Consider the following 25,880-nt stretch of genomic DNA (forward strand, 5'->3'; position numbering starts at 1 on the left):
TCATAAGAATTGTGAATCTTTTATTTCATACATACGCTCTTATTTTACATATCAACAGAACATGTTTTTAATTCAATACTTTTACTGGATCATTTTTATCGATTCAAACACATTTCCATTGATAAATCATTTGTACAAAATTATTCGAAATAAATGTATAAATTTGCATATTTGAGACATATTTATGAGACAAATTATGGTAAATTAAAAAGGCGAGGGGATACGATTTCCAAACGCATGAAAATTAAATTGTTTAGTTTTTAGGACAACATTTCTTCGTTACAACCCATTTCAGAAATTGCAATTGCACAAATCTAGTATTTTAAGATACATAATAAATCGACATGTCGATTGGGAGTCAGTTTTTTAACCTTTAAAAGAAATACACTTGTTCTTTCTTATGTGGTACATTTATATGTAGTTATCCTGTCTTTTTGTCTAATAACATTCAAGGGTTTTCCTGGAACACAATGTAGATACTTGGTTCTACTGTCATTTCCCCATTACCTTATACATTGCTTTTTTTCTTTTTGGAACTGTCCATTGTCAACTTTAGGGATATCAGGAAAAAGATATAAAGCTGGTCAGAAAACGATGTGCAGGTTGACCTCGCCCTTTACTGGTGCCGACAAAGGCTTGCAACCTTCCTTCTGTTACAATAGGGAAATAGTTGATATGATCCCCGACGATTTTTAGGCTTTTATTTAGTTTCTAGAGTGAGTGGATAAGAAATATACAGATGGGCTTGGGCATGAATACTTAGCTACATGAACATATAAGAAAGCGTTTTCGTTGGTTGAACGTTATTTGCATTGTCTATCATTTTTTTATTTAAACCATTTATGCTTAATTACATGATACACCTTGATCTTCAGTTAGCAATAGGTAATTTAAAATTCAAAGTTTAAAAGTGTTCTCTTCAAAACGTCATATTTTTCTAGCTTCTAAAGATTTTTTCATATAACACCAAAATTCGGTGAACGTCAGAAAGAACTAAATGAATCATTAACTTTTATATTCATATATGTTTTTCTTTAGCTGTAAAAAAGTTTCAATACTATTTTTGTACTGATAACGGGAAACAGAAAAAATATAATATTCTTACATTCCGAAACATGAACACATAATATCGAATGCAAAAACTATACGAAAAGACGAATTAGTGTAAAAGAACAAACATAAAAGTTATTTTTTAGATATCATCATTTCACACTGTTTAATAGCCTACGTCGAATGTTTACTTGCTACTTTCATTACACTTTCATTTCTGAATTATTATATTACCATAAACTATCAAGTGTTTATAAAATAGAACATAAATGAGCCGCGTCACGACAAAACCAACATAATGCGTTTGCGACTAGCATGGATCCAGACCAGCCCGCGCATCCGCGCAGTCTGATCAGGATCCATGCTGTTCGCTTACAGACCCTATAACAAGTAAAGAAACTGATAGCGAAAAGCATGGATCCTGATCAGACTGCGCGGATGCGCAGGCTGGTCTGGATCTATGCTGGTCGCAAACCCAATATATTGGTTTTGTCGTGACGCGGCTCAAATAAAGTATAAACATTGTGACCAACTTCTACAGACACCAGTTCCTTCCAGAAGCATGTATGTCCTTAATTTAGCTGGTAGCAATACATTTTCTGTGATGTTTAAAACAATAACTAATGAAGATACCTTTCGGATTTTTCAAAATATGAAAGATTACAGTTACTTGGTTATTTGCGACTTTGTGGGCTTAAAACAAGTGTAAAAGTCATTTTATTTTTATCATTTCACACACCATCACCATACAGCTTCTATGGACGTCTCAGCCAACATTCACCCTCGTACAGAATGTGTTTATTACTATAATATAAGAAAATAAAAAAGTAATCAAACAATACAAGAAGTATGTTAAGATAAAAATGCAATTTTATTGACTTATGTCTTCATATAATTATTAGCCACATTTGGTTGAATATAAAAGGGTCATTTCATAAATATCTATTGTATGTATGCTTTATAATTTATCAATGCAAAAACAATCCAGACAAGGGGAGCTCCCTAAAGAGAAAGGAAAGTGAAAATTGCATACTCGGTTTGAATAAATATGTCATGAGAGATTCTGTATGGTGAAAAAAAGAATGTTAATATGACAATCAAAACTGGCATTAAAGACACAAATCAAACTAACATGAAATTTTCAGAAACAATCATAATAAAACCAAAAATAGTAACTTACTGGCATGTAGCAAGGCATTCGTTCATTTCCGTGCCTTGATCGGTACAGACAGGATCACGTGATCCATCACAGATACAGATATTGCCTCGTCTTGGTTGTGACCTAGCTTCCGGTCTATATGGCGGCTGATACGGAGGTCTATTGTTTTGTGGTCGGTATGGTTGTTGGGATCTCCCGTTGAAATTGTCTTGTCTACATGGACATCTACCATCACATTGTTTATATTTCCATCTATTTAAATTAATATACCAGTACATAAATAATAGAATGAAAACAACTTTAATGTCACTATTGTATATGTCCGAAATTGTCAATGGTACTTTTCAATATGTTAAACATAGTATCATTAAATAATTGTTTGTATATTTATACATCAAACAAGACGTGATATAAATCATCGTATTCAATTTATCTATTAGAGATTTTTTGCAAAGGTTGAATTTATAGTAAATTCTGTATAATCAAATGGAAAGAAATATGAAAAGAAGAGCCTCGACTTTAAGATAAGGTTGATTCGTCTACTGTTGGCAACTAAACGTTTGTTATGTTAATGATACTAAACAGGTCTCTTTATACCGAAGACGGGGCTTCCGTAGTTTAGGGGTTACGGTAGCTTACTTCAAATCACTTGCTCTTAACCTATGTGGGTTCAAATCCTATTATGGTGCCCGTTCTTGCAAAAGATAATTCCCGACGGTGGACCTGAAGTATTCCTCCACCAGTAAACTGGACATTCAGTATATGACGTTTACAGTGTCGGTGTTACTTTAAACGAACAAAACAAATTATAAAAGAGGAAGATAGCAATGTATTCCAGTATTGTTGACGACTATTTTGGTTTTGTTGTATTATGTACATGTATGTGTACATAATATTTATCTAAAAGAAAAACAATGGTTTAGTGTCACGTGCCATACTTCTTATTATCCATAACTAACATACATGTATACTGCACAGTTTAAAAAACACCGAGTTCTATTCTGAGAGTAGAATTATATAAAATGGAGACATACTTGCAATCCAGAAGGCATTCATTGTCATAGGTTCTGTTAGGGGTTTCATCCGAGCACACTGGGTTATAACCAAATGGTCTGCAAATTCGATCACAATTAAAGTTTGGAGGCCGTCTTTGTGCTCTACAATATGCTACAATATAAGGAAATGTTAGTACCAAATGTAATAATCTGATAATAAAAAAAATAATATAAATTTAGACGGAAATACATTTAGCTCTATGCAAATGATCCGAATACAAAACATACCAATGACAGAATGCTAATGAAGAAATAAAGTTTAATTTTATATCCTGTCGGAAATTTAAAGTTATTAATTATTATTATTTATATACAGTTAGACACATTTATAGACTTATATAAAGACACGCCTGTAATGCTTTGGGTACATTAAAGTTGACAGGTCTACAATGTGCACATTCTGCATAAGTATTTCAAATGTTGAGAAAAACAATACGATATTCTTATAAATAATTCCTAGAAAACAGGTTGATAAAGATCAAAGTGATTTTGTATGAACATTTATATGAATAATAAAAATAATATGTTGTTCTTGACCAGTTTATTGTTTCTGCTACATAAATATATGTAATGTCCGGTCATGTATGTCACACTTGCCAACAACATACATATACATGTATAATTCTATCGAAGTTTGTTATTTCTGATACTAAATATTATCAATGTAATTTTCTATTGTTTTACAGACATTTCTTTACAGACCAATTCACTTTAATGTATAACATTTTGAAATTAAATTAATATTCTGAAGAAATACTTACTCATGCAGGTCTTTCATACTGACGTCAGTTTGAACATTTTTAAAACATTAATATTTGGAAAAAGGCAATCGAAAATATGAATTAACAGAAAGGTTTGAACGAAACAAAACTAACAAGGATAGTCGTTGAGTAGATTTACCGCATAAATTTAAGTACATAGAACGAGCTTTGACTAAAGGAAAATGTATAAAAAAGAGAAAAATAAACAATACTTAAAAATCAATCTTATAGTCTAATGCAAAAAATCATATCTACAATCTATTTTAACTGATTGTAATTAATTTCAATTTCCGATATATTACATGTAATTCATTCTTAGTTTAATACAGTTTTATTGCTTATATAAATATACATCAATTTACATCAACGTTTCTACACAATATACTGAAGGCTTCGCCCAAAAGTTTTTGCAACATTTTCAAGGACCGATTTTCTCTTGTATCGTTCGTACTGATGGGTTTTGACTAATTATACGGAACGAGCAATCGTACAATGTCATTTTATCTTATACTGATCAACCCACACACGAAAGGTAATTTTTTTTAGTTTTACGTCATAGGTCTTTCGGCGACGGTCCAGCTTTACTAGTGGAGGAAGACCTCAGGTGCCCCTTCCGTGCATTATTTCAGGCACGAACGGGCACCTGAGTAGAACCACCGACGTTCCGTAAGCTAGCTGGATAGCTTCCTCACATGAAAGAATTCAAAATCCCTGTCGGGATTCGAACCCACAGCGGTGAGGGGCAAGTGGTTTGAAGTCAATGACCTCAACCACTCGGCCACGGACGCCCCACGAAAGGTAAGCCTAACAGGTTTATTCTAGTTGTGTGAAAGGGAATGACCTAGGAATATTTGACATTGCAGCTGTAAAATGTAGATATATTTAAACAATATACCATTCTATAGCTCATCAAATAAATTTAATGGAGTAAGGCACATACAGATTGTCATATGGTGTTTAATTTATTTCCTTATATTATATTCAACTTCTAGTTAACTTGCAATCAAACGTCTTTATTTCAAATAAAAAGTTTTAAATTGGTTGATATCACTTATTATAATATATTTGCAATGTGTCATTGACACAGTGATAGGAATGCATCTTTTTGAAGAGTTTCTGTTCTTCGATTGAATATAAAAGCGAACAAATTCAAAGCCATTTAGACAAAGTATGATATATAAATTGCTTTTTAGGCTCCTTTCCATTCATCTGTAGGTAATTTATTATCCAATCGAAAGTACTTTTCATTTACACATAAAGCGTGTGACGTCTTTTTGTTACAAATGTGCAAATGTGAAATTAGCAGAATGATGTTACTACATTTCAACAGATTATATAAATATGAAAATTGAATATTAAGTGAATGATATAGCTGCTTGGACTTGTAATATATTTCCAAGAGTTTCAAGAAAAACGAAAAATCAAGCTAATATACAACTAAGGTAACTTCCAGTACATATTGTCCGTTTAATATATTGGTTATAAAATTGTAGCTTTTCTGATGTTTTGCATACAAATATTTCGTCTGTTGGATTTGTAAAAATCCTCAATTAATGTTTAATTTTAGCAATATAACTTAGAAATATATATAATACTTGTTTCAAATGTTAGTGTATTCAAACGATGCTTCAGTTTTAAATTAAAATACTCTGCTTTTAGGCATGCGAAGAGGAAAACATATAACTCATATACTGTCCCTGTAGAAGGCTTTGGACAATTGCATGACAGCTATCCCTATCTGTACACACAATGTCACATTAACGAAATAACTGTCAAAATCCATGTTATCGGTAACTTGTTTACAGTTAAAAAGCAATGATAAGAACGTATAGACACAAACTATTCACTGTCATGTTGCGGTCCCACAACTCTGTCGAATCCATGTACCATAAAAAAATTCAGACACCGTGTCAATCGTTGAATGAAATAAAAACCCACTCACCAAATGTAGCTAAAACAACTAAAATCACTAGAGCTTTCATGATAGCCTTATTGCCTGACAGCAAATATTGCTGTTACTGCAATGTGTAATCCTCCGTTGAAATATCAAATAATTGGAAAATATATTCATTTAAATAGTTCAATTTCATGCATCGTCAATTCTATAGGATTATTTAAGGAAATGGCTATCGTCTCTTAATTGGTTAAATCATTAGACAAAATGTGAAATTAAATGCGAGATATGTGTCAAAACTACTGCAAACCTGTCAAACGTCTAGCACAATTGTGAATAAATAACAGGTACAATGTACTGGCCAAACAAAGAAAACTGTCTTTTGTAATGATTCTGATGCGATGTGTGGTAATAACCAGTAGTTAAACAATTTTATAAGAACATGTTTTGGAAATTAATGTCTCATTTAACTTCATTCTAATTTATACGTTGCAGTACAGGATTTTACAGTATTAGAATCATTAATACTATGTCAAATATATGAAATACTCACTAATGTCATACTTCCTTGACCTTATATTTGAAAGGTTTTATTAGATAATATGGATAAGAGTTAGCCCATTTTATTTAAGTACATGTAGTATTGTTCCAGTGTATAACGGGCGATTGGCTATAAATGCATCACATGAATTAATTAATTGTCCATAGTGAAAGATTAGAACTCAAACAATAGAAATAGTAATGCTACAAGTATACTTATTATTGCAGATGAAATAATGCCTTGCGTTGCAGAAACGTAGAATATTTTTAATATATGAAACGTTACTTTAAAGTTCCTTAAAAATAATCTATTTGAAAATAATAAATAATCATAGGTAATTTGCTATGTTTAAATACTAAATATCAATTATTGGGACTTCGGATACCCGGAATCCAGCGAATATATATACCTAGAAATAACTTAAGCATACCCCGGAAATTTAAAATTGGTTGTAATTGAAAGCACTGTCATGAGATGACGACTTAATTGAGCTAGGAAATAGTAATGTGATAAGTAGCGATACAAATTTAGTAATCATAAACCTGTAAATGTATGAGTTAATTTAATTCTTAACCAAACTAGAGCAATCACTGAAGGTGATTAATACACCCACCAGCAACTTTGACTTTTTGAAAAATAAATGGTCTGAAGAAAAATTTTAACTCAACCTATAGTACATGAAGTATCAACTGTATACAAAGAATTATTTCAATTAATTGCAATCCCAACCAGGGTCTTCATATAAGCTTGCTATACATCACGTCTCATTCCTAACTCTAGTTTTTGTCTGGAAACCATTGTCTATTTTTATAACGATGACCTGGGCCTTGACCCCAGGGGGTCCAAACGCAAAACCAACCGGGGGTCTTCATATAAAAGCTTGATATACATCAAGTTTAATTACATATCTCATTCTTAACTCAAGTTATTGTCCGGAAACCATTTTTTTTCTATTTTAGTAATGGTGACATTGATCTTGACCCCAGGGGGTCCAAACACCATACCTACCGGTGTCTTTATATAAGCTTGCTATTTATTTGTCCTTGCTAGTTATTGTCCACAAACCATTTTTTTCTATTTTTAGTAATGTTGACCTTGTCCTTGGCTCCAGGGGATCCAAACGCATTTCCAACCGAGGTTTTAATATAAGCTTGCTATACACCAAGTTTGATTACAATATCTTATTCCTTACTCTAGTAATTTTCCGGAAATCATTTTCCATTTTTAGTAACGGTGACCTTGACTCAAGGGAGTCCAAACGCAATACCAATCGGGGTCTTAATATAAGCTTGCTTTAAACCAAGATTAATTACAACATCTCATTCCTACTTCTTGTTATTGTCCGGAAACCACTTTTTTATTTTTAGAAACAGTGACCTTGACCTTGACACCAAGGCGTCCAAATGCAAAACCAACCTGGGTTTTCATATAAGGTTGCTATATACCAAGTTTGATTGCAGCACCTCATTCCAAACTTCCAAATTATCGCCCGGAATCCATGATGTGGACCGTCCGACCGACCGGCAAGCCGACTCCTTTATACCCCTAAACTTTGTTTGTGGGGGTATAATTAATGAAGCATAAACAAATGCGTTTTTTTTTAACAAAAAAGTGTTTATAGGTATGCTGTTGGAGCGTTTACAAAACATTTACTGGTGGATATTTTTGGTAAATGTTGACGATGACGTAACCTAAAATTACATTATGTAGCCACATTTTTAATAACGTGTGTAACCGCCACGTGCCCGGATGATAGTCTCACATTCGGCATTTTGCTTCAATTTTTACATGATCACAACAGAAATGTAAAATTTTATTTGGACAATCGTACGAACCACCTGTAGTCAACCTGAGAAAAAAGGAACAAGCTCTGCACCAAGAATGGTAAAACTTACCTTAACATAGCATTAGACGCCATACTGGTAGTATGAGGCATAGTGTTTAGGCTATCATCCGCGCACTTCGCGGTAACACACGTTTAATAAAAATTTGGGTACATACATGTTATTAAAAGCAAAAAGAGCCGAGATTTTTAGAATTTTGAATAAGACGCATGATTTACTGCGGAATGACAGGATAACCTTTGCGAGTCGTCAATAAAAACAAAAGTATATAAAAACATTCACATTCGTCAGCTTTACACTTCAGACCAATTTAAGATTTGTTGTATTGTTGCAAAACATTTTTTATTTACATTTTCCACAAATGTAAAGACACTATTTTTTCTTCTCTCCGTATACAAATCATGAACTGTTCAACTGTCTGCAGTATACCTAGACTTGCCCCTAGTTTTATCTTTGTCCCCCCCCCCCCCCCTTCCCCGAACCTCCTATCCCCTCCACCTGTGCCCTTTGACGTGTGGGTCTATTATTCAATTATTTATTTGGTTTCTTTGAATTCCTTATCAGTTACAAATTGTTTCTTCTTGTGTGCCGTTTTGGTGATTGGCCTGTCCGTGCTCTGCCTTGTCCCCTGTCCTGTTTTTGTTTGGGGTTCTCCTGCTAGCCACTGGTTCTGGTCGCTGGGTCGTGTGGGGGTTGCTTTCATTGAACGCCGCCTTTCTTTGTTGATCTTGTTTATCATATTTGATATATATTTGAAAAAACGTTTCATCTATAAATAGCAAAGGTGAACCTAAAGAGGAACTATTTCACAAAAGGCATTGGTATCGCATTGGATTGTAATAAAACATCTGAAGTTTTTAATCTTTCCGTGTGTTTACTTTTAGAAACTTGGAAATACGTTTGTTTTGAAGAAATTTAAATGTAAATATTTCAAAATTTTATATTATTTTTTTCACTTTGAGGACATCAGCAAGTATCTGACAGTGATAATATTTACAGGAATCCGACAGTGTAATATTCATGGGGGCACAACATCATCAATATGGGTGATGCCTGCCTGAAAGGCATCTGACAACGGTAAATATCCACAGCTTGGACATCACCACTACGGAGTGGCAGTCTACCTCAGCCAGGACTTCGGAGTAATGTATAATGCAGTTGAAGCTAAACGCTCTGTGGAAAGAACTTGTACTTTGCCGCCTTTGATAGCGTCTTTTTGTCCGCTCAGTGTTTTTGCCAGTCCAAGGACATACCTATTTCTATTCCATAGTTACAACGTGTAGAATCTTATACGTAGATATTTGGACTGTGTTCTCGTATAATACTACTACAACAGAACATTGTATAAAATATACAATTGGACAGCACAACTTGTTTGAGATCGAACTACTACTTGCATATGGAATATGAATTTGATCTAGACTAACTCATAATGAATTTTGCTAAATTGGTTATAACTTTGATATTAATGGATGAATTGTATTCATATATGGAAATGAGAACCCTTTGTAAAAAAAAACCTTCAAGTAGCATAAACTGAAATTAACCTTTATCGTTATATGATTTTGACCTTTTTAAATGGTATAATTATTGAATTATGATCAATCTTGCCATACCTTTGTTGCTTTATGGACGGTTTGATTAACAGTGGGACAAAACAACACTTATTATAAAATGTTGAGAAATTTAAGTTCAAAAAAGATTTTGACAATCAAAGTCAAATTAGTACATAATGTTTATTAAAAAAATCTTATTTGTTACATAAACAACGGACAGGAAATAAATCATCGTCAAGTGGGATACTTCAGGCATAACCTTGACTTCTAAACGCTCTAAGTAATATTATTGAATTTACATAAAATTTGCTAAAACTTTTTTATTCTTGAACGGATTTAATTCATATCCGAACGCTGCAACACCGAGGAGAATTTATTGAATATGACCTTTCTCAGGTATCCGTTCTTGCCTAAAATAATGTACAGAGGACCGTCTGAAGTCATCCTCCAACAGTAAAGCTGGAAAATTGCCATTTCACCTCTACATTGTTGGTGCGAATCAAACCGAATCTGCAATTTGCATGTAATTTTACTGTTTTTAATGCTTCCGATGGATCACTTTTCAAGATATTTAAAATACATGCAACTGACCTCGAAATAAGTTTAATCTACGAGTAATATGATATTTAAAAGTGACATTATGCCCATCCATGGGTATATAATGAGTGAACAGGTGAAAGTCAAAATAGGTTTCATTTATCATTTTGTATAATTGAATCATATCAAAACGCCTACGTCGATAATATAGTGTCGGAAGATTAAGCTGTACTAGTCTTTCCTCATAAGTTAAACTTTCTAGACCAGGAACAATTTTTGTACTTCCTCGCTGAACATTTTCCAATACTTGTCTGTATTTCTCTGTAGATGGGTTACATATGGGAGATCCATAATCCAAGATAGACCTAATAAGGGTTTTATATATACATAGAAAGAGTTGCTTGTCCATAAAGGAAAATGTACGTTTAACCATCCCGAGGAGTTTATTGGCCTTATTTGATTTCTCGATGATGTGCGAGTCAAATTTCAAATTCTGTCGGAACACAATACCTAAGTCTTTTTCTTCTGTGTCTTTGGGTATTTCAATATTATTTCCATTGTTATCTTTCATAACATATTTATAATTATGTTGAGCATTTCCAAACCGAATATATTTGCATTTCGATATATTGAATTTCATTTACCAAATTTTGCTCCATGCACAAAGATTTAAAAGGTCTTCTTGCAACGCGTCGTGATCTGCTGAATCTGTTACAGCGGTGAAAATCTTGGAGTCATCAGCGATCATCCTCAAAATGTTTGTTACCCTATCAGGCATGTCATTCATATATTTTATGAATAAAACTAGTCCGGGGAATTCCCGATGTTACATCCTTCCATTCTGACGACTGTCCGTTCCCGTCCATTAGAAAACTTTTAATCCATTGCAAAATTTCTCCTTCAAAACCATATCCTTTTAGCTTCGGAAGAAGGCGTAGATGACTAACACTATCAAAGGCTTTTTGTATATCAAGATAAATCATATCAATTTGCTTCCCTTTATCATGAAATGTCATTAATTTGTCAAGTACATCTAGTAATTGCAAGACACAACTGTGTTTGCTTCTGAATCGGAATTGACTTTTGTTAAATAAATTATTGTCTTCCTTGTGTTTCATTATTATTTCTCTTACAGTCTTTTCACACAGTTTACAAGGGACTGATGTGAGGGATATAGGGCAATAGTTAGTGCATTCTTATTTGCTTCCCTTGTTTCTTATACAATGTAGTGATGTTCGCTACTTTCCAATCTTCAGGCAAAGTGCCTTCCTCAAATGTTTTGTTAAAAATGGTTTGAAGTGGTGTTTTCAACTCATTTGCACACTCTTTCAAGACTCTGGGGTAGCACATGTCAGGTCCCATAGATTTTGATGTATAAAGAGAGCTAAGTCTTTTAAAAACGTCTTCCGTAGACAAAATGAGTCTAGTAACTGGAGTTCAAAAACAGGCAGAGGTTCATCAGGGTCTTTTATAAATACTGACTAGAAGTAATCATATAATAGATTAGCTTTCTGTTCATCATCGCAGATAATATTCCCAATACAGTCCTTTAAGTCCCCAATTCCTGACTAAGCCTTTCAATGATAAAGTATATTCTCTGCGTTAAATGAGAAACATGTGTATATTTGCATTGATTAAGTTGTCAGACATAACAAACAACGAATGAACTGTATATGGAAGTTGTTGGCAAATGTGAGACACATGATCTGATATAACATATACGTATTTATATAGCAGATAATAAAATGTTCTAGAACAAAATATTTAATAATTCATCGTATAAAGGTTATTTCTAAGTCATTTAGAAATATATTAACTTTTTTTTCAAACAACTATTTAATATTTTATCCAAGTGATACATTCCTTTTTGCTTTTTATCAATATTTGAAAAGAAATTATTGACAATGTGCCCATTTTAGACCTATCTTCTTTTAGTTCTTGTCTTCTGTATTGTTGTTAGGCCAATTTTAGGTAATGATAAATGCTTAAAGATGTTTTTAGAAAAATGTCTACTTTATAAGAGAGTACCATTTTTTAATCACTCAAAGATTGCGGATTGTTAGAATAATATAGAAGGAAGTTTCAGTGAGTAACATGGGTTATTGATCATTCGTGCCAAGTAAAATATCAAATTGAAAACAATTATATCACATTGTAAAGCTATTTTGACTTTGACATTTATTTGTTCACTCACTATTTAAACTTAAATTAGCATAATTCAACTTTAAACTACAATATTTAACAATTGTAATTGTTATTAAAGGTTATGTAAGAAATAAATTATAATGAAGTGAAAAAGTTAATTGTTAATAGTTATAGTAAATGTCACAACAAAGAAAGGTAGGTTTGTTCGCAGCACTGCACTTTCGTTAATATATGTTCAGTAAGGATACTTTAACATTGCTTGTATTAGCCTTTAATTGTATAAAAATTAATCATATATGGGGCAGTCATTTTTGATTACATATTACAATTATAACATAACAATGATTACATAATAATCACATTACATCCAACACGTCACATCACATCGCATTACATTACATAAGATTACTTTGTATGGGGCGTCCGTGGCCGAATGGTTAAGGTCGTTGACCTCAAACCACTTGTCCCTCACCGCTGTGGGTTGGCATCCCGACAGGGACTTGGATTCTTTCATGTGAGGAAGCTATCCAGCTAGCTTACAGAACGTCGGTGGTTCTACTCAGGTGAAATAATGCACGGAAGGGCACCTGAGGTCTTCCTCCACCAGTAAAGCTTGAACGTCGCGATGACCTATACTGTGTCGATGTGACGTAAAACCCAAAACAAACAAAACAAACAAACAAATTACTTTATATCATATTAGATACAAATAATGGACTGAACAACTGTCTGATTTCCAGAAATGCGGAACGTTTCCCGAGACTTTATATCGTGGGACCAGGATACAATACCCTGTCTATCTAGAGGAATACTGTTTTGCATCCGAAAAACGGATTGGTGAAGGAGATGTTGCATTGGATTGTCATGAAACCTTTCTTATTAATCCATTCAACTAGAAACTAGAAAACAAGTTCGTTCTGAAGAAATTTCCTTTTTGTATTTTACTCTTAGGAAAGTGTTGTGCGGACGTAGTTCTTGTATTCATAATTTATCAGCCGTTATTAAAAAACGCACGTGTAACATCGATTTACTTCACCAATAAATAATAAATAAGTAAATAAATAAATAAACTTCTTTGCCTTCTTTTCTGCAATACACCTGTATGTAAACAACTTTTGTACGTCTTACAATTTTGAAACCTGGCGATTTCTCGCTAACCGCTTAGAAAATACAGCATGTAAATCAAGGGCTCTACAATCATGTATTGTTTTAAATGAAAATGCAAATAGAAAATAAAAAATAATTGTTTAAGTATTTCTAAAGAAATAAATAATGGATAAAATACACGTTTAATTCTCAACCGTCTGTGCCAATTAACCTCTAATAAAAGGTCAACCTAGTGACGGCATTTTGTCAAGATTAGACTCATGTTGTCAGATGTCTGGCACAAATATTCGTTAGCTTTTTCTTCTTTATTGACTTAAGCTTATCCGTCGCTTCGCAATATAAAAAGAGTAGTATTAAAGACGTTATGGAATTTCTGTGTCGTAACGCTTCCCCTTAAAATTTAAGATTTACAACTGCACATATCTAAACAGACATTTGTCAAGGTTGCATTTTCTTCGGCCCTTCTCTGTGTTGTAAAACTATTCATTTGCAGACATTTTATGCTTAAAACCTCATTTGCTTGTGTTTTGTGATTTAAAGAAAAAACAACAAATTGTTATTTTGTATTTATCGTGTAATTCAGGTGCCCTCTTGGCTTATTGTCAAAATAGTTTGTAAAACCACGTGATATTCACGCATGACCACAGCGTCTTCTTCAATTAATAATATCATAAATTTAGGAGAAAAATAGCCAAAGGTAGTGTTTAGAATACATTCCGATAAATAACATTGGCAAATCTTACTAAAGCATTCCTTAAAAAATCCATTAAAGCATTTTTCATATAAGTATTTTTCACAATGTTTCTTGTCGTTGTAAGCAAATTTCAGACTTTAAAATTATAAAAGAACATATTTTGTTACAGGTTTTTTTAGGCAAAGATAATGTATTTCAAAATGTCATATTCCTTGGAAACGTCATTTAGTTATAACAAGTCATGTGATACATATACAATAAAATAATAAAAGCAATAGAATTTGTCACATGTTAATGGGGAACATGTTTCAGAGTTATTGGACAACGTGATTTGTGTTGGTCATGTACATCATATAGTATTAAATACAAAATCCCTTCTGAAAACAGGACAATTAACAAATATTCATGTATTTAAACTTAGTCTTGTTTTAATGTAAAGTTTCAAAAGTAAACGTTTCAAGAGTTAAAAGGGGACATGAAGTTTGTTCAAAACATTTTGCAAATTCAGTTCCTCTAGAGCGTTTAGAATATTCAAAACTTTGAATAATTTGCAATATTCTTTTTATGTTTTTCACACAGACACTTGGGTTTTGGAGCTCAAAACGCCTTTAAAATCCAAATAAAATACATATTTGTCAATCCCAGCACATGTACTGATCATAATTATATATATAAAAAAAAACTTAATATAAGCCGTTTTGAAAAAAAATCATATTTCAACATCTATAATAATACACAAGATAAAAATGTTCGCCGGAAAAACTCCGCACCCTTACCGTCATAATCACCATGTATTTTATTCCATTTCCAATATTTTCACATAATCCTTTGGTCCATCGACACAGAAGATATAATTCTTCACGATGATGGTCAATTTTAAACTTCAACGGTAATATAAACAACGCAACAGCCGAAATAAACATCAAGATTATCGCCGTTTTCCTCCATTGACAAAATCTTTCGATAAATTCAAACGTGCCAGTCGGCTATGAACGAAGCCATCCGATTATGTGGTTCCCAAACTTAAAAGCGCTGCGCATTTTGCACACGGCAAAGCTGGGACCACGTTTGAATTTATCGAAAGATTTTGTCAATGGAGGAAAACGGCGATACTCTTGATGTTTATTTCGGCTGTTGCGTTGTTTATATTACCGTTGAAGTTTAAAATTGACCATCATCGTGAAGAATTATATCTTCTGTGTCGATGGACCAAAGGATTATGTGAAAATATTGGAAATGGAATAAAATACAAGGTGATTATGACGGTAGGTGTGCGGATTTTTTCCGGCGAACATTTTTATCTTGTGTATTATTATAGATGTTGAAATATGAATTTTTTTCAAAACGGCTTATATTAAGTTTTTTGATATATATGATCAGTACATGTGCTTGGATTGACAAATATGCATTTTATTTGGATTTTAAAGGCGTTTTGAGCTCCAAACCCCAAGTGTCTGTGGTTTTTCAAGCGATTTAATATACATTGTAATGATGAATCTATTTGTAGCTCGACTTATAATTATGTAATATTTGTGATAATATTTTTATTGAAGTAGTTAATAAGGATTTAAAACTAAATTTCCCGATCTTCTGTTTTTATAAACAAACGTCACAGACGTGCTACAAATACCTCTTGAGACGTTGTTTTGAAGAAGGCTTTACAGTGATACGGTGCATTTTTCCAATATAAAATGACTTCAATACTTAGTTTTGGAAAATACAATTTTTTTTTCAACAGAAAATAAAAGCTGAGGGTCTGTATAACAACAGTAATAAAATATTCGCTAACATTCACTTTTATGTTAATCGAGTCACAATAATTGAAAAAGACAAGTTTTTAAAAGTACAAGTAATTAGCAAGATGCAAAAACACAATTTTGATAAACATATATGAGCCGCGCCATGACAAAACAAGCATAATGGGTTTGCGACCAGCATTTATCCAGACCGGCCTGCGCGTCCGCGCAGTCTGATCAGGATCCATGCCATTCGCTTACAAACTCTATTACAAATAAAGAAACTGATAGAAAACAGCATGGATCCTGATCAGACTGCGTGGATGCGCAGGCTGGTCTGGATCTATGCTGGTCGCAAACGCATTACTTTGGTTTTGTCATGGCGCGGCTCATATAACTTTCTTTTTAAAAAAAGTACAAACAGAATATCTATGGGTCTTTAACACCTGGCTAAATTGAACTACCGAAAGAACATTAGCTACCGGTATAAAGTTCTTTAAAACAGCACAAGAAAGACGGTCAGTAAAACACCCTGATTTAGTCCTTTCTTTTCACACCATCGGGAAACATGGACCGTCGTATAAAACAACTTTATTCCTGAAAAGAAATAAAAACTAATTTCAGTTTTCTAAAATAATACAATTATAGAATATATTAAGTGATTTGCTGTTAATTTTCTAAATAACAAAAAGTTCCCTGATCACTAAAAATCATCGTTCATTTAATAAAATAAAGTGCACAAACTATTATAAACTGTTTTTAATAATATAAGCCAAAATTAAAAGATAGAAGTTGTCAGGTTGTCTGGTTACACAGTTTCATTCGAATGTACAATGCTAGGTTCCAGAAATTACTTATTTAAGGTTGAACGTTATCTGATTAAATTACGTTAAGCACCTTAGATCATTATGTATATGTCTTATGCGGTTATAACTTACTTGCACGAAGCTAAACAATCGTTTGTTTCCGTTCCTTCATTGGTACATACTGGATCTGGGCTTCCATCACACACACAAAAGAATGGCCTAGAACCAGATTGCTTGTTGTTGTTGTTATTATGCCTATTATTGTTGTTATGCATATTATTGTTGTTAGGCATATTATTGTTGTTAGGCATATTATTGTTGTTATTTTTGGCTTGCATGTCTGGTTTTTGTTGTATCTGTTGTTGTATCTGTTGTTGTATCTGTTGTTGTAATTGTTGTTGTAACTGTTGTTGTATCTGTTGAATTTGTTGTTGTACCTGTTGCTGTTGTTGATTGGTATTTTGTGCTACAGGTTCTGGCAGAAATTGAGGTTGGAGGTCCGGTATGCTCTGTGGTATGGGGTCAAACACCGGCGGAGGGGTAGGTTCATGTTTGATCTGTGGTGGTGGTGTTGGTGGTTGTGTTGGTGGTGGTGGAGGAATGAATTGCGTTAGTTCAGGTTTGTGTTGTTGAATTTGATTCTGTTTTGGTTGTGATTGCAGTATTGGTTGAATTGGTTGCGGTCTATATTGCGTAGGTTCTGGGTTTAATTGCGGTGTTGGTTCAGGTATGTATTGTGGCGGTGGTTCCGGTCTATATTGTGGTGGAGGTTCTGGTCTGTATTGCGCAATGGGATCTGGCTTTGAAAGTGTTTTTGGTTCAGGCCTAAATTGAACCGGTGATTCAGGTTTGTATTGCGGTGGTGGTTCAGGTCTGGATGGCGGTGGTGGTTCCGGTCTGTATTGTACCGGTGGTTCAGGTCTGGATGGCGGTGGTTGTTCCGGTCTGTATTGTACCGGTGGTTCAGGTTTGTATTGCGGTGGTGGTTCAGGTTGATATTGTGGTTGTGAATCTGGTTTGTATTGTGGTGGTGGTTCAGGTCTGTACTGCGTTGGTGGATCAGGTCTGTACTGTGGAGGTCCTTCCGGTTTATATTGTGGTGGTGGTTCAGGTCTGTATTGTGGTGGTGGTTCCGGTCTGTATTGCGGCGGTGGTTCAGGATTGTATTGTGGTGCTGGTTCTGGTCTGTATTGTGGCGGTGGTTCCGGTCTATATTGTGGTGGAGGTTCTGGTCTGTATTGTGGCGGTGGTTCTGGTCTGTATTGTGGTGGAGGTTCTGGTCTGTACGGCGGTGGTGTTGGTTCCGGTCTGTATTGTGGTGGTGGTTCAGGTCTGTATTGCGGCGGTGGTTCGGGATTGTATTGTGGTGCTGGTTCTGGTCTGTATTGTGGCGGTGGTTCCGGTCTATATTGTGGTGGTGGTTCAGGTCTGTATTGCGGCGGTGGTTCAGGATTGTATTGTGGTGCTGGTTCTGGTCTGTAATGTGGCGGTGGTTCCGGTCTATATTGTGGTGGAGGTTCTGGTCTGTATTGTGGCGGTGGTTCCGGTCTGTATTGTGGTGGAGGTTCTGGTCTGTACGGCGGTGGTGATGGTTCTGGTCTGTATTGTGGTGGAGGTTCTGGTCTGTACGGCGGTGGTGATGGTTCTGGTCTGTATTGTGGTGGTTGTGTTGGTCTATACTGTGGTGGTTGTGTTGGTCTATATTGTGGAGCTTGTGTAGGACTATATCTGTTTCTGTTTCTGTCTGGTGGGCGTTCTACCCTTGCATGTTGTCTTCCTTGATCAGATCTGCTTGGTCTACAGGGGCACGTACCATCACAGCCTTTATATTTCCAGCTATATTATTAAAAAGTTTGTCAAAACATTTCTAGAGAACACTCGAAAAGCGAGGAACAAAGAGACCGAAAGAAATATATATGCTTTTTAAAGTTGAATGATTAAGATATTTAGGTTGCGTTTGATCGTGACTATTTTGATGTAATTAAAATACCCGGTATACCACATCTATTGTATCAATATCAACGTACTCATCACTCAATATTTTACAACTTGATTCCGCTTGAATAAAAAATCTAAATCCGTTAAAAAATCCCTTTTGTTTTGTTTTACAATACAATGCATAATTATTATTATTATTTTTTTTTAATTATTATTAATATTATTACTATTATTATTATTATTATTATTATTACAATAGTTCAAATTTTAAAGGACTAAATAGTAGATGTTTGACACATAAAGCACATGTTTATAATTATAGTTTCTATTACAAATTAATTGTAATATAAATTTAATAAAAAGAAACTTACTTGCAATCCAGAAAACATTCATTGTCGAAATTTTCATGTTGATCTGAACAGACTGGTGTATAACCGTACCGTCTACAGGTCTGTTCACAGCCGACACCTGGTGACCGATGTGTTGATCGACTGGTTCGTTTCGGGTGGCATTCGGCTTAAATATTAGAAACATTATTTCAACTGATTTATTGATGTATAACTATACATTATCATGTATCGTACAATGTCAAAAAATCTAGAAACAAAGTGATCCCTCGGAAGCATTAATCACAACAAAATAACATGAAAATTGCAGACTCGAGTCAAATGCAAAATGCCTCCCTAGCACCGGCTTGAACACTTAATAGTGCTGACATTATCGGATGATAAAACATCATATATTAATCATAAAAATAAAACACCACCACAACTTGATTTAAAAGCATCTTTAACAAATGCATAACTAAATAAATTTAAAGCAACATAAGTATTAATTGATAAAAAATCAATAAAAAACAATTCATGTTGCAACGTTATTTTGCTTTTCACAAGAGAATCTCCTTTTTTTATTACTTATCAATTACAAAACCCTTACGATCTGGTATCTAACCCTCTAGAACAATACATCCATGGAGCAGAACTTCATTAAAACAAACAAAAATGGCATAACTATGCGTTGACAATACTTCTACTACTACTGCTACTATTTAAATGACTTTAAATGTAATAAAATTCCTTCGAATCAAACACGTTCTCCGGGTTTGTAATAGGTTTCCATATCTTAAGTTTGTATTGTTTTTAATCCAAAGGTTATTTTGATTAAATCCATGCACAATAAGATCAAAAGTCAACTATTACTAACCGGAAGCAAGAATTACAGATAAAACTATAATTATTCTCATTCTGTCGTGCTGCCGTACAGCAGAACTTTGCTGTAAATGCAATGCTTTAATTATTGCTGAATGTACAGGAAAGAAAGATATTCTTTAATAAATGATTCAATTTCACGCGTCGTTAAAGCTCTTTATGATATGAAGGAAGTAATAGCAATATACTATGACATATTTTCACATCTTTAATCAATACGTCTCCACATATTTTAGATTTAATGAGAACCGAATGATAAAAATTTATGCAAATGATTGAGACATTAACCTGAATCGTGCAATAAATTGGCCAAACAAAAGATAACTGTTTCATTTTTACTGCCCTTTTGACGAGTTTTGCATATAAGGTTTCAATGTGCAATAGTATGTTCAAATGACAATTTCAAGTTAATATCAACGTTTATTATGCTATGATAAACAATAACATAGATGCAAAAACAACAGATCCATGCAAATCATGCTAACCAATCAAGTAATAACATGTTTTCTTCATACAAATGTTTCAATAATATAAACAAAATTTCTGAAAAAAAAAATTAACGAACATTTCAATATAATTCAGTTTCATTGTCAGTTTTATGGCAATCAGGAAAATATTTGCATTGAACCATTTACAAATAGTAAAAACTTATGGCAAAGACTATCCCATTCATGATCGTAATCATATATACAAATAATAGAGCACAATACAGAATAATTCTATAAGACCAGAAGGCAGGTTGATTTTCAAGAACAGTTTTGTTGTGAATATATTGTTTCTTTAAAACCTCTACACACTTAGTTTTGGTAGGTTAATTATGTATAATACGAACATTTACCCTACGATATTGTAACAAATGAAAACGACCAAAACCCTCGCTATTCCCATAACGGAGTTATATGCTAATTAGCGGCGGTATTATACGTCATCCCGCATGCTCATAGCCTCGTAAAATCAATAAAATTGTACCTCCAAATCTGACAAGCTATTTGAAAACAATATGTATTTTCTTTTTACAGTTTATAGCGTGTTATCCTACGTCATGATAGAGTCGTGGTAAAATTTCCATATCAAAGTACGTGAATCACGAGAAGACATAGACGACAGTCCTGGTGTTTATAAGAATATATACACACACATTGAAAAAAAACATTAGTTTTTCAAGTACCAGTTGAAAAAAAAAATCACATTATGTTAAAAATAATTGCAATATATTCAAGATTTTTAAAGGCACACTATTTACTTCTTTCCAAATGTCAAACATGTGTTTAATATGACTTTAGCAATGGATTTAAAGTCGCTGAAAAAGTAGCGCAGAACGTGCTTGTTTTGTGTAAAATGTAAACGAAGCAGTATTATGACGTCCATACATCCATGATATTTGTAACCAACAAAGAAACTGGTTTTGGTGAACATTTCTTAGATCAAGATTCGCGATATCACATTCCTATTTATTGTTGTTCTTTTTTAATTTAACAAATATTAACAAAAAACTTTCCAAAGGTTTATTTGGGAATGTAAAACGTGGCGACGATAATGAAAAGTTAAGAAATAATATACAGGCTACTAACTGGAATAATTGCTTTGAAACTGACATAAACATATATACTAATAAAATGACAGATAGATACTTAGATATTGCCAAAGTTTGTATTCCTAATAAGATGATATATGTTCGCCCTTCCGATGTTCCGTGGATGACAAGTACTATACAAAGTCATATACGAATAAGAAAAGATTATATTAAAAGCTAAACTTAAAGCAAACAACAATTCATTGGCAAACATTCAGACAATTTAGAAATAAAACTACGTTACTACTGTTCAGGGAAACAAAATCCAATTATTACTGTAATATGGAAAATAAACTTAAAGAACAATCATTATCATCTAAGGTGTAAAACTCTAAAAACATTTATTTCATCTTCAACCAGTCAAACAATACCCCCACTTAAACAAACAATTACATTTTTCTGACGAAGAGATGGCAAATCTCCCAAATGAAAATTTCTTCAGCAGACACAAAATATGATAAACAAGATCATCAAGGAAAGGCGGCGTTCAATGAAGTACTTTCTCCATGGGGTCTAGAAGTGAAATAGGACGATAGTTACTAGTTATGAATGGATCACCTTTTTTCAAAGAAGATGGTATGGTTCTTTGGAGAGAGTATTTTAATAGGTTATCCTTGTCCACAAGTCGACATCTCAGATAAAGCTGTCCCCGATCTTGGTCCTCCATTGGATGGAAATATATTATCTGAACTAGTTCTGACTCCAGACGAAACACAATCAGTCCTTTAATCACTGTAAACCGATAAAGCATCTGGTCCTGATGGAATCAGTAATAAAATTCTAAAAGAAGCTTCTCAAGAACTTTCAGTTCCTTTCTGTAACTTATTAAAATACTCTGTCCAAAGTATTATACCATCTTCTTTGAAAAAAGGTGATCCATTCATAACTAGTAACTATCGTCCTATTTCACTTCTAGACCCCATGGAGAAAGTATTTTAAAGACTTATATTCAAACATCTCTTTTAACTTCCTTACTTCAGTTATATCAGGATTTATACCATGTGATTCAACAGTCAATCAATTAGTGTCAATTTACGATACTCTTTGCAAAGCCGTTGATAACGGGCAAGAAGTACGAGTTATTTTCTTTGACATTAATAAAGCTTTCGACAAGGTTTAGCATAATAGTTAATTACTTAGAGATAGACAACAACGTGTTGTCTTTTCTAACTCTAAATCGTCTATTGTTTATCTTTCAGTTGGTGTTCGCTCAGGCTCAATTCTTGGTCCTTTTCTCTTTCTGATATTTATTAACGATATTGTTGAAGATATACAATCTTGTATCAATTTATTCGCTGATGACACTAGTCTTTATCTTGTTGTTAAAAATCGGCAAACAGCTGCTAACACATTACAGTCGGATATACACAGAATTTCATTATTGGCAGATACATGGCTTGTTTCATTTAATCCTTCTAAATCTGAGTCTTTGTTAGTCTCTAGAAAGAGATATCTAAATCAACATCCAGAACTACAAATGAATAATCAGACTATTTCTGAAGTTTCTGACCACAATATCTTGGAGTTTTGATTTCGAATAACTGCACATGGCGCTCACATATAGATTTTATAACAAATAAAGCATTGAATAGGGTAAATATTATGAGAAAACTTTAATTTCGACTAGATAGGAAATCACTAGAGGCAATTTACACTTATTTCATACGTCCATTACTTGAATATGTTGATGTTATATGGGAAAATGCTACAAATTGTGAAATAGACAAACTTACCAAAATGCAAAACGAATGTACTCGTATTGCTTCCGGATGTACAAGACTTGTTTCACTCGAAAATCTTTCAAATGAAATAAACTTGGAATCTCTCGAAGAAAGACGATATATTCATAGAATGATCTTTCTTTTTAAAATTTAAAACGGACTAGCTCCAGATTATCTTTCCTCAATTCTCCCTACAGCAACTAATGATAGGTACAACCTAAGAAATATTGACAATATTCCGGGAATATATGCAAGAACAACTGTTTATTTTAACTCATTTTTTTTCCGGCTGCAATACGGGAATAGAGTAGTCTTCCACACGATGTCCGCAACCTTCTAACTCTCACATCATACAAACACAATTTAAAAAACAACAAACGACACAAGTCTAACTATTATTTTTCTTCTCTTTTTTCATATTGTATTCGTCTCAAATTATAAAATATGTAATAATTTAAGCGCCTATTATATGTCAATTACTCATTTGGGAAAAGAATTTCATAGGACAGGTTGCTTTTCATTCTAATCCTGTTTTTTAAAGAATATTTGAATTGCTCTGAGTATATTCTGAATTGTAAATTGTATATATATATTCTGAGAAATAAAATACGTTTAAACTAAAATAAATGACTGGCGCTCTTATATAATAATGGATGACGCTATTGAATGTTAACATGTTATCAAACAGAAAGCGACAATGATAGACGTAAAGGCCTCATCAAACTGTAGGGTTTTGAGGTACAACTATAATTAAAATTTAGATGTGCAATTCTTAAATTAGTCAGTACCAACAATTATAGCATTTTTATGCAATCATATAGATATAGAATGGTTCTTTTATTGTAAGATTGTTGAGTATATTAAATGCAAAACTAAACAGGTTACGTAATTTGTAGTATCCCAGTATCACAATGTGTGCATGTGTCTTTAAGTGTGAGCAATTCCAGACCTCACAGGCTCTCTTTGATAAAAGTAGAAGTTAAAATATAGATTATAACTTGGCGATATATTAATGACATGAAAAGTAATAGTTAAACATAATGAGATAAGTATTTATTTTGTTACGATTCTAGTTCTTACTGCTAATGGACGATGTCAAATTAATTCATAACCACATACAAATTTGCAATGTATATATATAGTAAGACAGTCCTATCTCATTGCAATCTTGTTTGTTTGCATTCTTTTTGCTGCAGATAAATAATAAAACAGTTGATAGCTATAATAATGTATATTCTTGTCGCCAAATGCATTACTTGAAAATATATGTTTTGATATATCGATTTATCCAGTTTCACATATCATGTGTCGACGTAATTGTAAAGAAATGTTTTCAATAAAAACAACTATTTACCCGTAAAGCACAATTACGTAAATGTTATTTTAAGGTTAGTTGTTTTTCTGTTTCTGTCTGATTGCAAACTAAAAATAAATAAAATAAATATAAAACAAATAACACATTCATAGATGTGATACAAAAAAACCCAGATTTTTTTAATAGCATTCTTACTTTTACATGCTCTGTGAAAGGAAAATGGACAGTAATTCATAATGTAAAATGGACAGTAATTCACATTTTTGTCCGTAAAACATTTCAAGTTTCTAAAATAAGCATTTCATTTTGTAATATATTTGTCTAATGCTTTTACAAACGATTGTTTTATATGTAAGTTATGGTTGCCGTTTAAAAGTTAATTTGTGAGGTGACAGATAAACGTGTAACTTGCCTCTGACTCATTCAAAGGATAAAAGGAAAACAAAAAAAACAAAAAGCTAAACAAAAAAAAAACATGCAATCCTAAAACAAGTCAAAGTTTTTATGTTTAGATTGGTAAAATATAGCAATGATAATATAGTTGACCCGAACTGATCTATAAAGAAAATAAATGTTATGGAAATGTCTATATGTTACTTGTTGTTTTATAGATATGATAATTATTATTATTAGTAGTAGTACATGTGGTAGTATTAGTATTATTATCGTTGTCGTTGTTGCTGCTGTTGTTGTTGCTGTATCTAATCATTAAATATATAAATGGTAATAATTCTTTAACATGATCATTTTCAATATGGCCGAGATGAACGAACAACAATATTTTCACTTTAAATTATTATCAAAAAGGATTAAACAATGGAAAGAAATATAGAAACAATAATTTTATCTTATCTTTGTACTTAATTTAGAATGTATGTGTGAAGTTCCCATTTCTTTTTCACAGCATATAGTACCTTTTCAAAAGCTTTCTTTACAAAATACTTGATTTGAAATGTGTTAAAAGCACGTTTCGGTCATTTTCTCTTACTTTAGAAAGGACAAACGTGTGTTTTATTATATTTTGATAATGCATGTTATTTTTTTGTCACCTAAAAAAAAAAAATAACAAGTAAAATTGGGAAAACTTTTCATAAATTTTCACAAAGTTTTTTCATATTATTTTACTTTCATATTAAAAATCTAAACCCCATATAAATTTCTTACAAAAAAAAAATATTTTTCAACATTCCAATGACATTCTTCGCAATTTAAACGACCCCAAAAATTTAAAATAAAAAAA

The 25,880-nt window shown here is 32.9% G+C and overlaps 2 protein-coding genes across 2 annotated transcripts; both read right to left on the reverse strand.

Moving 5' to 3' along the window:
- Positions 1 to 945: 945 nt before the first annotated feature.
- Positions 946 to 6,126, reverse strand: LOC132717579 (insoluble matrix shell protein 6-like). Its single transcript, XM_060701072.1, has 4 exons — positions 5,968 to 6,126; positions 3,244 to 3,376; positions 2,231 to 2,461; positions 946 to 1,854 (listed from the first exon to the last, which is right to left on the reverse strand). The coding sequence occupies exons 1-4, from the start codon at positions 6,005 to 6,007 to the stop codon at positions 1,806 to 1,808; spliced, it is 453 nt and encodes a 150-aa protein (XP_060557055.1). The 5' UTR covers positions 6,008 to 6,126; the 3' UTR covers positions 946 to 1,805.
- Positions 6,127 to 16,428: 10,302 nt separating this feature from the next.
- LOC132717580 (uncharacterized) lies at positions 16,429 to 20,204 on the reverse strand. The gene is made up of 4 exons (XM_060701073.1): positions 20,027 to 20,204; positions 19,195 to 19,339; positions 17,018 to 18,721; positions 16,429 to 16,676 (listed from the first exon to the last, which is right to left on the reverse strand). The coding sequence occupies exons 1-4, from the start codon at positions 20,064 to 20,066 to the stop codon at positions 16,631 to 16,633; spliced, it is 1,935 nt and encodes a 644-aa protein (XP_060557056.1). The 5' UTR covers positions 20,067 to 20,204; the 3' UTR covers positions 16,429 to 16,630.
- Between the last annotated feature and the right edge of the window lie 5,676 nt (positions 20,205 to 25,880).

Source organism: Ruditapes philippinarum, unplaced genomic scaffold (assembly GCF_026571515.1).
Source record: "Ruditapes philippinarum isolate M1 unplaced genomic scaffold, ASM2657151v2 ctg4776_1_1_1_1, whole genome shotgun sequence".
Lineage (NCBI taxonomy): Eukaryota > Metazoa > Mollusca > Bivalvia > Venerida > Veneridae > Ruditapes > Ruditapes philippinarum.

Bases quoted from the DNA above. Each gene is read 5' to 3' on its own strand.
- LOC132717579 (XM_060701072.1), bottom strand. From the start codon at position 6,007: ATGAAAGCTCTAGTGATTTTAGTTGTTTTAGCTACATTTG. The intron at 3,377-5,967 runs GTGAGTGGGTTT...CTTATATTGTAG, and splicing joins AGTTGTTTTAGCTACATTTG to CATATTGTAGAGCACAAAGA. The intron at 1,855-2,230 runs GTAAGTTACTAT...CTTATATTATAG, and splicing joins GAATGCCTTGCTACATGCCA to TAATAAACACATTCTGTACG.
- LOC132717580 (XM_060701073.1), bottom strand. From the start codon at position 20,066: ATGAGAATAATTATAGTTTTATCTGTAATTCTTGCTTCCG. The intron at 19,340-20,026 runs GTTAGTAATAGT...CTAATATTTAAG, and splicing joins ATCTGTAATTCTTGCTTCCG to CCGAATGCCACCCGAAACGA. The intron at 16,677-17,017 runs GTAAGTTATAAC...ATTTCTTTTCAG, and splicing joins GATTGTTTAGCTTCGTGCAA to GAATAAAGTTGTTTTATACG.